Source organism: Pseudophryne corroboree, chromosome 9, assembly GCF_028390025.1.
Source record: "Pseudophryne corroboree isolate aPseCor3 chromosome 9, aPseCor3.hap2, whole genome shotgun sequence".
In the NCBI taxonomy this organism is placed as follows: domain Eukaryota; kingdom Metazoa; phylum Chordata; class Amphibia; order Anura; family Myobatrachidae; genus Pseudophryne; species Pseudophryne corroboree.
The window spans coordinates 90,771,615-90,784,038 of NC_086452.1; the positions used below are offsets into that span (position 1 = coordinate 90,771,615).

Consider the following 12,424-nt stretch of genomic DNA (forward strand, 5'->3'; position numbering starts at 1 on the left):
CTGCAGAGCCCCCCTGACTCCAACCACAGAGCTCTGCAGGGCCCCCCTGACCTCAGCGCCAGAGCTCTGCAGGACGCCTCTCCTAGTAGCCGGACCCCCTCTGACTGCTACCACCGAGCTGTGCAGACCCCCTCTTCCTCTGCCTGTGGCTGGACCTCAAGTTGAGCAAGTGACTGAAGCCCGAATGGTGCAGCTGAGTCCCCCAGCTGCTCTTCCCTTGCAGACGGCCGGCAGAGCCATGCTGTATGGACTGAGTCAGCCGCTAGCTCCGGGAAACAGGTACAAATATTATTCACATTTCATTCATCATCATCATCATCATCATCATCATCATCATCAGTATTATGGGGAGATGATTAGCACAGTCTATGCACACAGTGCCACCTACAGCATCTCCACATGGCAGCCCCCACTTCCCACAGCCCATCCCACTCTCACAGTGCATCTCCATCTCTCCTTCCCCTCTAGCTGTCAGTCATTCTCTGTGCATTCCTATCATCTCGTGTTCTCACTGATAAATCTGTCTATCATACATTATAGTTTGTCAGTATCTGTGCTAAACTATTTCACCTGAAACTTCTTCTTTCACATCATACAAACTACAGGATCTGCAGAGCATCTTGCTACATACCACCAAGCTGTTTAATTCACAACACAAGTTACCATCTAACCCACTGTGTATTGCAGAACCTCTCACTAGCACATCACACATAACCATTATAACCTTGCAGTGCTGCTCACTACATTTTTACCTAAGCCAGGTTACCTCTGCAGAGCTTCTTCCTAGATCTCATCCAAAATATGTGACCTGCAGAGCTTGACATCCTGCAGAGCTTTTAATTTCAAACCACTCATCCTATTTTACTATGCAGAGCTTCTCACTGCACCTTACTCAACTGATGTGACCTATGGAACATTTAAGCACATCCCAAAACTGCGCTGCACCTCTACACCTTAGTAGTTCTAGATTCCGCATCATGAAATAGAACATTACAAGGTCATCAATAGTCCATACTATCTCATCAGTCACCTAAAAAATAACCAGTTCATGATGCATAGAATATTGGTGGATGTCATCAAGTGTTATATATGATGTATAATGTCCGAGATCATCTATTCCCTATGCCATATTATGTCACTGTTCCTGTAGAATATCTTCATACATTACTCTCTACCTACCTGCATTCATTATAATTATTCAATACTTTTAATAATAATAATAATAATAATAATAATAATAATAATTTATTCATACCATCATTTTATTTCAGATCATTTCAGAACACCTTTCTAAGAACATCTATGATACACATATACACCATTGTAATACACCCCCTTATAACCAATGTATCCTACTCATGGATCATCATATTCTACCTTGACTATTACCACACCCCACAAAAACCACCTAACCCACACCTTGTCATACTACATCCTGTCAAAACCAACAGAGACTGCACACCTTTCTTAAATCACTCATCCCCCACTTGAACTATACAGGGAATTCATTTTCAAAAAATTTACTTGTCTTACTATAAAAGTGTATTGAAATCTAATGATTATTGCTAGCTCTAGTGATAATTATTGTTATAATGTTTTTGTCTTTAATAGCGCAGACATTATTACAAGAGTTAATGTTGGATTATGAAATTTAAGGCATTTTTCTTTTATAAAACTTGTAGCTTTTAAAAAACAATGACAAATCTTTATATCATAGCCCTAAATAAGTATAAATGATAGGTGGCCCTCCAGAGGGTGCTCATTGACATAACTGGGGGGTGGGGGAGGGGGGGGGGGGGTACATTTAATTTTCGCACAACTGTGTATTATGCTTAGATAGCCGTGTAGTGGGTCAATCAGTAATTTGGAAGTCACCAATTTTAATCCAGTATCTAGAACATAAATGTTGGAACAATAATTTGCTGCTTGGACAGTGAAAGCCCAAAAAGCAGCCCTAAGGGTGATAGGGCATGCTGGTACTTTTAGTTCCTCATGAGCTGTTCAGCCATAAGATGGCTATCCATGGCATAAAACAAGTTACAGATTCACTGTAGGAATGTCACCTAGCATTTACACTAATTGAGGCATTTATTATATTCTCTCACTAAGGCATTGACAAATATAGTACCAATATCTTTAGGTAAGTTCTTTAGAACAATTTTTGGTGGGTACAGAGTAAATGAACAAGATCCTTTATTATAGTCAAAGCTGAAAATGACCCATCTTGATGAACAATGTTACAGCTCCATGCTACATGCAGTTTAATGACTAATATATAATCTTTTAATGTACTCTGTAATTGGGCGCTGCGGAACCCTTGTGACGCCATATTAAATAAAGGATAATAATACTGTTTTTAATAGTGCCACATGTCTGTTAACTCTAAGTTACTGACAATTGAAAGCCATATCTCGTAGCACCGCAGAGCAAAAGATAAATTACATATATGTGATAATACATTTCTTTAGTAAATCTTCACCATATATCCTCTTCCCATACGGATTGTGTCTGCTACTTCCTCTATCTTTGTAATTGTATCCTTTTTTTCCTGTTCACTTTCCGTTTCCTAATCATATCCTTAATGATTCCCTGTATTACTTCTCCTGATTTTCCTTTTTCCCATCGCCCATAAACCCTTTGTCTGCTACAGTATTCCTGCACCACATGTCACATGCTCTGTTTCCACAAAATATTGGAATATTTTAATATTCTCTGTTCAATAAAACCATCAGTTCAGCCCCCTGACGTGTCCTATGATTATATGAGTGGAAATATTTCTAAAACCCAAAGATGTGAAGGATATACAACTTGTAATGACACAGAAATATATAGTTCTGCACTTGTTATTAATTAAATGACAATATAATATATTCTCACTTTGTGTATATAGTGCCTGCGATCTAGCATTATTGCTGTATTTATTTATATACAGTTTTATTCTGTTCTTTGTCAACTGCTCGGCCCATTATAGTCCATTATGATGCTGCTAAAATGTTAAGGATTTTAAAAGATTAAACACAATTTGACATTTAAAAATTGGATTTAAATTAGAATACACTGTAATCAGTCTTGGTGACCGTCTTGTTCTCCATTTTGTTAGTCATTGGAAACATCTTTTTCTGTCTCACTCTTTTTCACGTTCTCATGCTATTCTGTTGCTGCCTGAAATGACACCTCACTGTAGAAGCTATACATTTAAAGTAGCTGAAACCATAAACTACACATTACATTTACAATATAACATATGCCTCAAGTAAATCTTGAATTTACAAATATTGCTGCTATTTGTTGGCTTCTCATATATTTGAAGCATTACACAGCCCCTGAGGGATGAGATATCACAAAATGGCCGCTGTATCCAGAGGAAAATGCAACATTCCAAGTTGTAATACTGTTTTATTTAATTGAAAGTTATAAATTAGAGCAGATTTATAAATAAATATTTATATATATTTTTTTATTTAATATACAACATTTCTTCATACATACACACATCAGATAGGGTAATATATATATATATATATATATATATATACATATATATTTTTATGTTCATTAAAATAATATGATTTTTTTATTTATTTAATATAAGCATTTCCTCATGCAAACACACATCAGACAGGGTAATATATATATATATATATTCTTTATGTTCATTAAAAGAATATGATTTTTTTTATTTAATATGCAACATTTCCTCATGCATACACACATCAGACAGGGTAATATATTGATTATATATATATGTATGTATATATATATATATATATATATATATATATATATATATATATACAGAGAATGGAGAAAGGCGGCACTCCAGAGGCTTCACAAACGGTAAATATCACCACAAGTGTTTATTGTAACATATCAACGTTTCGGGGCCAGGTACCTTGGCTTGTCTTGAGAAAGGGGCAACTGGCCCCGAAACGTCGATATGTTACAATAAACACTTGTGGTGATATTTACCATTTGTGCAGCCTCTGGAGTGCAGCCTTTCTCCATTCTCTGCATATTGAGGGGTGCAATCCCCTTAAGGAGGGCACCGGAGCACAGACAGACCCAGATGCGTCAAAGGAGTGCCGGGACGTTTCAATCTGCTATATTTTATGTTCGGTAAAAGAATATGATGCTAGTCTGCCATAAACTGAAATAACGATATATATGAAAACTGCTTCTTTATGAATGTTAAAAGCATTTTATATTCAAACATTTCAATATTAAAAATAATACATATTAAAAAGTCATACATTTGTATTATTAGTTTATTACCCTCATTAAAATATGTGCTCTATAATTATGAAGGCTTGAATAAAATGGTCTTAAAATCTAAATTATAATATAATTGTTTAATTCTAGACCAGTTTATAGTATTTTATTTTATTGGTCATTAATATAGAGCAGCTGATACTTTTTAACTTCTTACCTCTTGACCTAACAAAAGGCCTTTTTATATATAGACAGACCTGATGAAGTATTAATGGGGGTCTTATTTTGCAGTGGCTACTTTGGGGATCCTGAATCCTTCCCAATGTACAATAACAATGTAAGGACTAAGAGACGGTCAGGTCCCTATGAAGTGGAGGTCACAGAAGGTAGGTGCTAACCCTTTCATAATATTCCATTGAATAACAACTGCTTAATGTTAACAGGTGTAGTGTAAGCATTCCTGTTGGTGTGTATTGTGGCTGATGCAGTGTTGAACGCGAGCCCATTATGGAGTGCATCTTGCGTGTGTTTGCACTATGCCTGCGTCAGAACCAAGTGAATGGGCAATGCAGAGACGTGCATGTTTCAGTCACATCTATACTAAGTAGGAGGAACTGAGCTGCAATTGGGGGGGGGGGGGGGGGGGGGGAAGTAACAAACCTTGGAGAGAGCTCCTAAAAGTCATTTTTCAAACACAGCATGTAAAATGTCAGAAGCTGATTGGTTGGTGCTTTTACTTTTTCCAAGGTTTGATACATCTTTCCCTGGATGTCCTACTATAGACTAAGTTCCGAGTGGGCGCGTTAACATAATTGTGGGTTTGGCATAGTTGAGCGCACTTGGACATACCCGTTTCTGATGCAACGTTTGAATGAAGGATGAGTGCACATTAGTTCAGTTCAGTAATACAGATTTATACCCCTTTTCCACTGCATCGAAAAACCTGGGTTTTTGCACTTGAACGCGCATCAACCCGGGTTTTTCTTCAGTGGAAAAGGGTCCCAAAAAATATCCGGATCAAGTTACCCGGGAATCCAACCCGGGAAACTTGCAGGGTTGGACACAGATAGGACCCGGGTTAAGGGGCACTGTAAACGGGTGTCCCGACCTGTTTACAGCATGCGGAGAGCCTATACCTTCTGAATTGCAGTGTCCAGCGGGCCGGCGAGGGGTTTGGGGACACGGTGCACGCTGTCTGCCCTGCTATTCAGACAGAAAGCGGTGCTTTGTGATGATGTGCGCCGGAGGTGGGGGCACTTGCCCACTTCATGACATGGGCACCGCAGTGGAAAAGGGGTAAGTCTGGGTCTGACCCGGCTTGGACCCATGTTTCAAATCTTGGGTCAGACACAGGACTTTTGTGGAAAAGGGGTATTAATGAAAAAATATACTGCAATATATAAAGAAATGCATTATTACACAATAACAAAACATTCTATTTCTAACGTTTAAGAATTTTAAATTATTTAATGAAAGTGAACAATTTCATTATGAAGAAAGGATTAGTAAAATTCCCCAATTGCGTTAACTTCAAATTTAAAGACTTTCCTGAAATTTGATTTAGGCATACTTACCTAATCTCCCAGAAAGTGGAGGAGACTCCCAATTTTTTGAGTAGTCCCCCACACTCCCAGAAAAGTGGGTTGATCTCCCGCATCCCCTACCCCCTCGCCAGCCCTGACACCTTGGGATACATGCATTGTTCGACTTTTTAGCGAATTAGACGCATGCGCAGTTAAAATATATCAACACACACACACACACACACACACACACACACACACACACACACACACACACACACACACACACACATATATATTTATATATAATATGCTGCAGAACATATAATAACTTGAATACTATAGCATATATAGTTTATATTAAGCAAGTGTGTTTATATTTATACTGGTTTGTGATGAATAATCATTTCCATTTTCCTATTTAAACTGTTAAACTGTTAATTCTCATTCTCTGATTGCTAACCCTGTTGAATGTATTTTTCTTATTTGCAGGAGGTCCTCATACAAAGGTGGTCCGTCGTATCTTCACAAACAGTCGAGAGAGATGGAGGCAGCAGAATGTGAATGGAGCTTTTGCCGAGCTCCGTAAGCTGATCCCCACTCATCCACCAGACAAAAAATTAAGCAAGAATGAAATCTTACGCCTGGCTATGAAATATATCAACTTCCTAGCCAAACTTCTCGATGACCAAGAGGAAGAAGGCAACCAAAAGAGCAAAATTAACAAAGATAATGGTATGGTCCAACAGGATCTTCTGCAAGATATGTTGTCTCCAAACTCTAGCTGTGGAAGTTCTTTCGATGGAGCACCCAGTCCTGACAGCTTCTCAGAAGATCACGACACAATGGACTCAAAACACAACAGAAATATCCACCAAACTATGCTTCCTGTAGAGAGCAATGGACAACGATGACAGGTTCACGGGGAAAGGACTCTTTGATGACTACTGACTGTCTAGTGAAGATGACCCATTGGTTGGGTTATTTCATTCGTTATCTCAGTGTATTTACATACTTGGGATGACAAGACAATATTTATCTTTAGGTACTCTGAACCCCCCCCCCCCCAGAAACTCTGAACATACGAACCGTGACTATAGTGGAGGAACAAAGACAGAAGAAGAGGTGTATTTTCTAAGTAATGTTCTATATTGCTTCACTTTTGAGAGGGCTTAACATTTATAAACGTAGCAATTCTGTAAAACTATAAATACATATTGGAGCCGCACCGCACTGCCGACCGCCTCCCAGCCAATGTGACATCATGATGCCATAGAGAGAAGGCTGGGAACAAGGAAGCCGGGCAGTGGGGTGCCTTTCTAGGTGTTCAGCTGCAGACTGATGCTGCTGAGGCAGCAGCCAATACCCCCCCTCGGCCCTATACCCTAGGTGGCAGCACTCATTGCACAGCACTCGGTACATCCCTGAAGACCAGCAAGATGCGTTAAAGTGTTCACCCCATTTAGCTGAATAAGACAATACTCAATCCTGAAATGAGCTTACATAAATATATTTTTTAATTTAACAGAAATTTCTATTTTAAGTGCATATGAGAAGAACATTTGTTGATAACTAGCTAATTTATCAACAAGTTTTATCACACGTAAGGAGTTTTAAAACTCATTGTGCATGATAAAACTCGTTGATAAATCAGCCCATAGATTTGTCAAAAGAAAGTAATATTCAGGTGAAGGGTCTGTCCTAAACACAGCACTGGTAACAAAGTCTATATTTGGGGGGCTTGGACCCTCCAAGAACTTACAAATGAAATTATTTTTGCGTGGTACCTATAAGAAAGAAGGTACAGTATATGTATATACATTTATTTCAGAGCTGTTCAGTTCTCACCAGTATGTTTACCATTTATAATAGGTAATAGACAGTCACATGAAATTATAACATTTTCCGCATTCATGCTTTCGGTAGCTCAGGCAATATTTGTTTTTATGCAGGCAAAAATATGTTACCCACTGCCTTTGTATGGGGCGCAATGTCCTGCTTTTTCTCCCAGCGTGACCTCAGCTCGGTGTTCAGTTTACAGCAACCCCTACTGAATCTGTGAAAGATAATACACACCTGGGCCTGATCGTAGCAGCAAAAATGTTCTCTAATGGGCAAAACCATGTGCACTGCGGGGGAAGGGGGGGGGGGGGGCAGATATAACATGTGCAGAGAGAGTTAGATCTGGGTGGGTTATTTTGTTTCTGTGTAGGGTAAATACTGGCTGCTTTATTTTTACACTGCAATTTAGATTTCAGTTTGAACACACCCCACCCAAATCTAACTCTCTCTGCACATGGTATATGCGCACCCCCCACCCCCTCCCTTCCCCCATCCTACCCGCGCAGTGCACATGGTTTTGCCGATTAGAGAACAATGTTGCTTCTGCAATCAGGTCTGAATTAGGCTCAATGTTGCCAGTTATCCATAACTTCAGTGTTCAGGATAACTAATCTGGTTCAATACATCATTATCATATTCAGTAAACAGGTCTTGATAGCAATTGTATCACTGCATGTAACATGCTTAGATAACATTTTAAAATGTTGACACCTACATAGACAGTGATACATTGCAATTGTAGACATGATATATTTACTAAAGTGTGGGTTTTTAGTAGTGGAGATGTTGTCAATAGCAACCAATCAGATTCTACTTATTTACCTAGGACCTTTTAGAAGGTAATAGCTAGAATCTGATTGGTCTACACTTCTAAAAACCTGCAGTTAAGTAAATATACCCCCAAGTCTCTGGAAACTTAAAATATTGGCAAGTATGCTGTTGCTTTAAGCTTGGACAAAATAAGTACACAAGGAATAGTTTCCATGGTAACTGGTATTATTAATAAACACATTTTCACAGGTAACTGAGTGGACGGTGAGGCAGCCATAACAGCCAATCAGATTATGCAATTTTGTTGGTGCAGTTCAGAAAGAATTGGATTGGTTGCTTGTTAAGGGTGACATTACTTTGTGTTTTTTAATATGTCACACATAGTACCTATACCAGGATCAGTACGAAATCCCGCCGGACGGGATCCCGGCGGTCGGAATACCGACACCGGAATCCCGACCGGCACAATCCCGACAGGGGGGCAAGTGCAACGCAGCCCCTTGCGGGCTTGCTGCGCTCGCCACGCTGCGGGCACGGCGCCTCGCCACGCTCGGCACACTAATTTCTTCTTCCTCTATGGGTCTCGTGGACAACCACAGAGAGAGAATATGTTGGGATTGTGCCGGTCGGGATTCCGGTGTCGGGATTCCGACTGCTGGGATTCCGTCCGGCGGGATCTTGACCACATCCCCCTATACCTATTTAAAACAAAGGGCAAGTTAAACTTGTTCTGTAACTCATAACAACTAGTCAAATTGGTAAAAGTTGGCATCTGATTGGTTGGTATGGTTTACAGTATTTAGAGGTCTATTTGTTGTTTAGAGAAAAGCTTAACTCCCTATTTAAGAAGCCCCCCAGTCTGTGATAACCTTCGCCAGCTATCTCCAGCGTTCTATTTATGATGTATTGCATACCTCCCAACATGACCCTCTCCAGGAGGGACAAAATGCTCTGCTCCTGGACTTTCCTCTTAATCTATGATTGCCAGCACCTGTGTTGAACAGGTAAATGGATAAGAAAGGTGTTTCAGCACAGGTGGGGGCAATCATACAGTAAGAGGGAAGTCCAGGAGCAGAGCATTCTGTCCCTCCTGGAGAGGGTCATGTTGGGAGGTATGGTATTGTGCCACAGTCTCCTCATTGCTCTCGGTTTAAATAACGCCATTTGGGGCAGATTTAACAACATGTGATATTATTGTTATCACTCATTATGAATGTTAAATGGTACCCCAGCCAATCAGCTCCTAACTGTCATTTTTTCAAAGACATAACAGTTAGGAACCGATTGGCTGAAGCACCAGTCAACATTCGTAACGAGTGATAACAAGAAATCACTCGTTAAATCTGCCCCTTTATTGTTTGCTAAATGTATTAAAATATTTTTTTTTACATCTATTTTTTTAACCATTTGTTTTGTTTTGTTTTGTTGAGAATCTACTACTGGAAACCCAAGTTTGTGATAAGTGGCAATAGGACTTTTTTTTTTTTCTGTAGCTGCTATTTGAAAATAGACCCTATGATTTTCCTGTGCAGGATGCTTTTGCATAAGCTGCATTAGTTACTGCATATTCTTTAATAATAATGGTCAAATTCCATATAGTCTTCTGTTTTGGTATGTTACCTAAAACATACTAAATCCTCTGTATAGAGCAATATTGATACAAGTCTGAAGACACCAACAGTTTTAAAAAGTGAATTTTCTTGTAAGTGAACAAAAAAAATGATAGCATATTGCAGAGGTTTTCAAATGCGACACTCAGGGCACTCCAATTAAGTCACTTGTGGCCAAGTATAGATAAACTTAAACCTGGAATGTTGGGGTGTCGTGAGGACAGCGTTTGAGAACCTCTGGCATATTGTATGGAGAAAATATAGGCTACCTTTATTTTTATATATCTGACGTAAATTGTCATATTGGTCTGATCAAGGGATGCAGCGGGGGGAAAAACCCTCAAATATGAAATAGACACATTATATTGCTAAGGATTCAGATTTAGAGCTGCAGTTGCTACTATGTATTGTAGATATTAAGCTTATGGCAGCAATTTGAAATGAATACTTCATATATATTATTGATTGCCTAATAGATGTACGTGGACTTTATGCTTATTTTCTAACTGAGCATCAGTATATTTGAGGTATATTTGAGAGAGGCAGCAAATTAATGTTTGTAACGTACAGACAGTGAATGCAGCCAGTTCGTGGACTGAACCAAATTTCTAAACCAACTGATCATTCCGCTACGAGTTATTGTTTCCTCACAAAGATAAGCAAAGTTTAAAAAATGTCACGCGTTTCACCGCCATCATTTGCTTGCAAGTGTTTCCAGTTCTATCCCAATGACATGATTACAATAATCCATTTATTGTACGGTTAGTTAATGTCAGGCATTTATACAGAAGGAACATACTAATAGTAAATAGTAGATTCAGGTTTACCTGTGATAAAACATACAAAGCACCCTGTTTTAAAAGAAAACCAATAAATAAGGTTTTTGTTTTATAGGGCATACTGGGTAAAACTGCATGGACACTAATGGTACAGCCAATATATTGCAATGGGGGCATATTGTCTCTCAAAACAATAGTTTTATTAAAGAGGACTTTTTGCAATGTTTCCTCTAATATGAATCCACTGCCAAGATAGATGTACAGTATAAATACACAAGACTTATCAGATATGATCTGGGTAATAAAGGTACCTGGACCTTGGTACCTTTATGCTGTCTCCTTCCCGAAACTGAACAATCCAAGGTTTGCAAGAGTTCTCACTTGTTTTAGGAAAGGTACACACACATTAATATATATATATATATATATATATATATATATATACACATATATATATATACATATATATATATATATATATACACAGTATATACATATATATATACAGTATATATATATATATATATATATATATATATACATACACTCTTTTTATGCTTGTTTTGGATCTCAATGTAAATTAGAGCACTTTCCATTTATGTCGTACTGTTTGAATTCTGTCTAGTTTGTTTTCTGCATTTTTATTTTACAGAAATTAAGTAACCAGGCCTGGTACCCATTTAACCATTCCTCTACTCGTCCAGCAGGGGAAGGGTTAAGTTTGTAAAGCCATTTTGGCGATTCTATGTGCTATTTAGAAAACACCTTTTTGTTTTTCTTGTTATATAATGTAATATTGAAGATGTTCCTAAATAAAAGTTATATAAATAATGTGTTATTTCTCTTTAATTGTATCTCCGAGACAAAATAATCATAAATGTAAGAAAGAAAATGAGATGAGGAGAAAGTGCTGCCTTGTTGCCTTGTTTTTGTCTTTTGTCAGGTTATTCAGGTTCAGGTTCCAATAACTGGGTTACAGAATAACAGAGAGGTCACTCAGTAAAAGAGGCTCTCAGAATAGTTTACGGGACAAAATGCAGACTACGTTAGTGGCTGGTCTCAATGCTCTGATGGCCAGGACTTAATGAATGATACATAATGCACACCCCAGTACACTTATACCCAGAGCCGGCCCTAACCAATATGATGCCCTAGGCAAGATTTTGGCTGGTGCCCCCTAGCACCACCGCTGGTCCGCCTCTGACCTTGTACCTCTTTCCCAGCACGATCATCCCTCACCCATAGCAGTCCTTATTTTGGTATTTGTACCCCCTATATTTTAAATAGGAACAGTTCGCACATTTGGTGCACAGCCCAAAAAGGGGTGTGTTTTTGCTGGCAAGGGGCATGGCCACACAATAGTAACCCCAATTCCAATTACGCCACACAGTACTGCAACTTTATTCACATTTGATCATGCGATAGTGTCCATAATTCATATTACATCCCACAGTAGTATCACTTTACCTTATAAACGTTACTCTTCACATTAGAGCCCCTTATTCACATTACATCACACTGAATTGCTCCTTATTCACATTACACCACACCCTATTGCTCTTTATTCATATTAGATGACACAGTAGTGCCCTTTCTATATGCAACACCACATAGTAGAGCACCTTATACACATAATGCCACACATTAGTAATGCATTTATACACATAATTCCACACAGTAATGCCCCTTA

General features: G+C 38.7%; 1 protein-coding gene and 1 long non-coding RNA gene across 2 annotated transcripts in view; both read left to right on the forward strand.

The window, feature by feature from the left end:
- TAL1 (TAL bHLH transcription factor 1, erythroid differentiation factor) overlaps window positions 1-7,881 on the forward strand; it is a 13,116-nt gene extending 5,235 nt beyond the window's left edge. The window contains exons 2-4 of the mRNA XM_063939595.1: window positions 1-279; window positions 4,501-4,595; window positions 6,225-7,881. The exon at window positions 1-279 is cut by the window's left edge and continues 424 nt beyond it. Coding sequence (XP_063795665.1) covers window positions 1-279; window positions 4,501-4,595; window positions 6,225-6,646 — 796 coding nt within the window. The 3' untranslated portion in view covers window positions 6,647-7,881. The remainder of the gene's footprint in view (window positions 280-4,500; window positions 4,596-6,224) is intronic.
- LOC134957592 (uncharacterized) lies at window positions 7,882-11,565 on the forward strand. The gene is made up of 2 exons (XR_010186676.1): window positions 7,882-9,248; window positions 9,458-11,565. It is a non-coding gene; the product is annotated as an uncharacterized LOC134957592 (long non-coding RNA).
- Window positions 11,566-12,424: the final 859 nt, after the last annotated feature.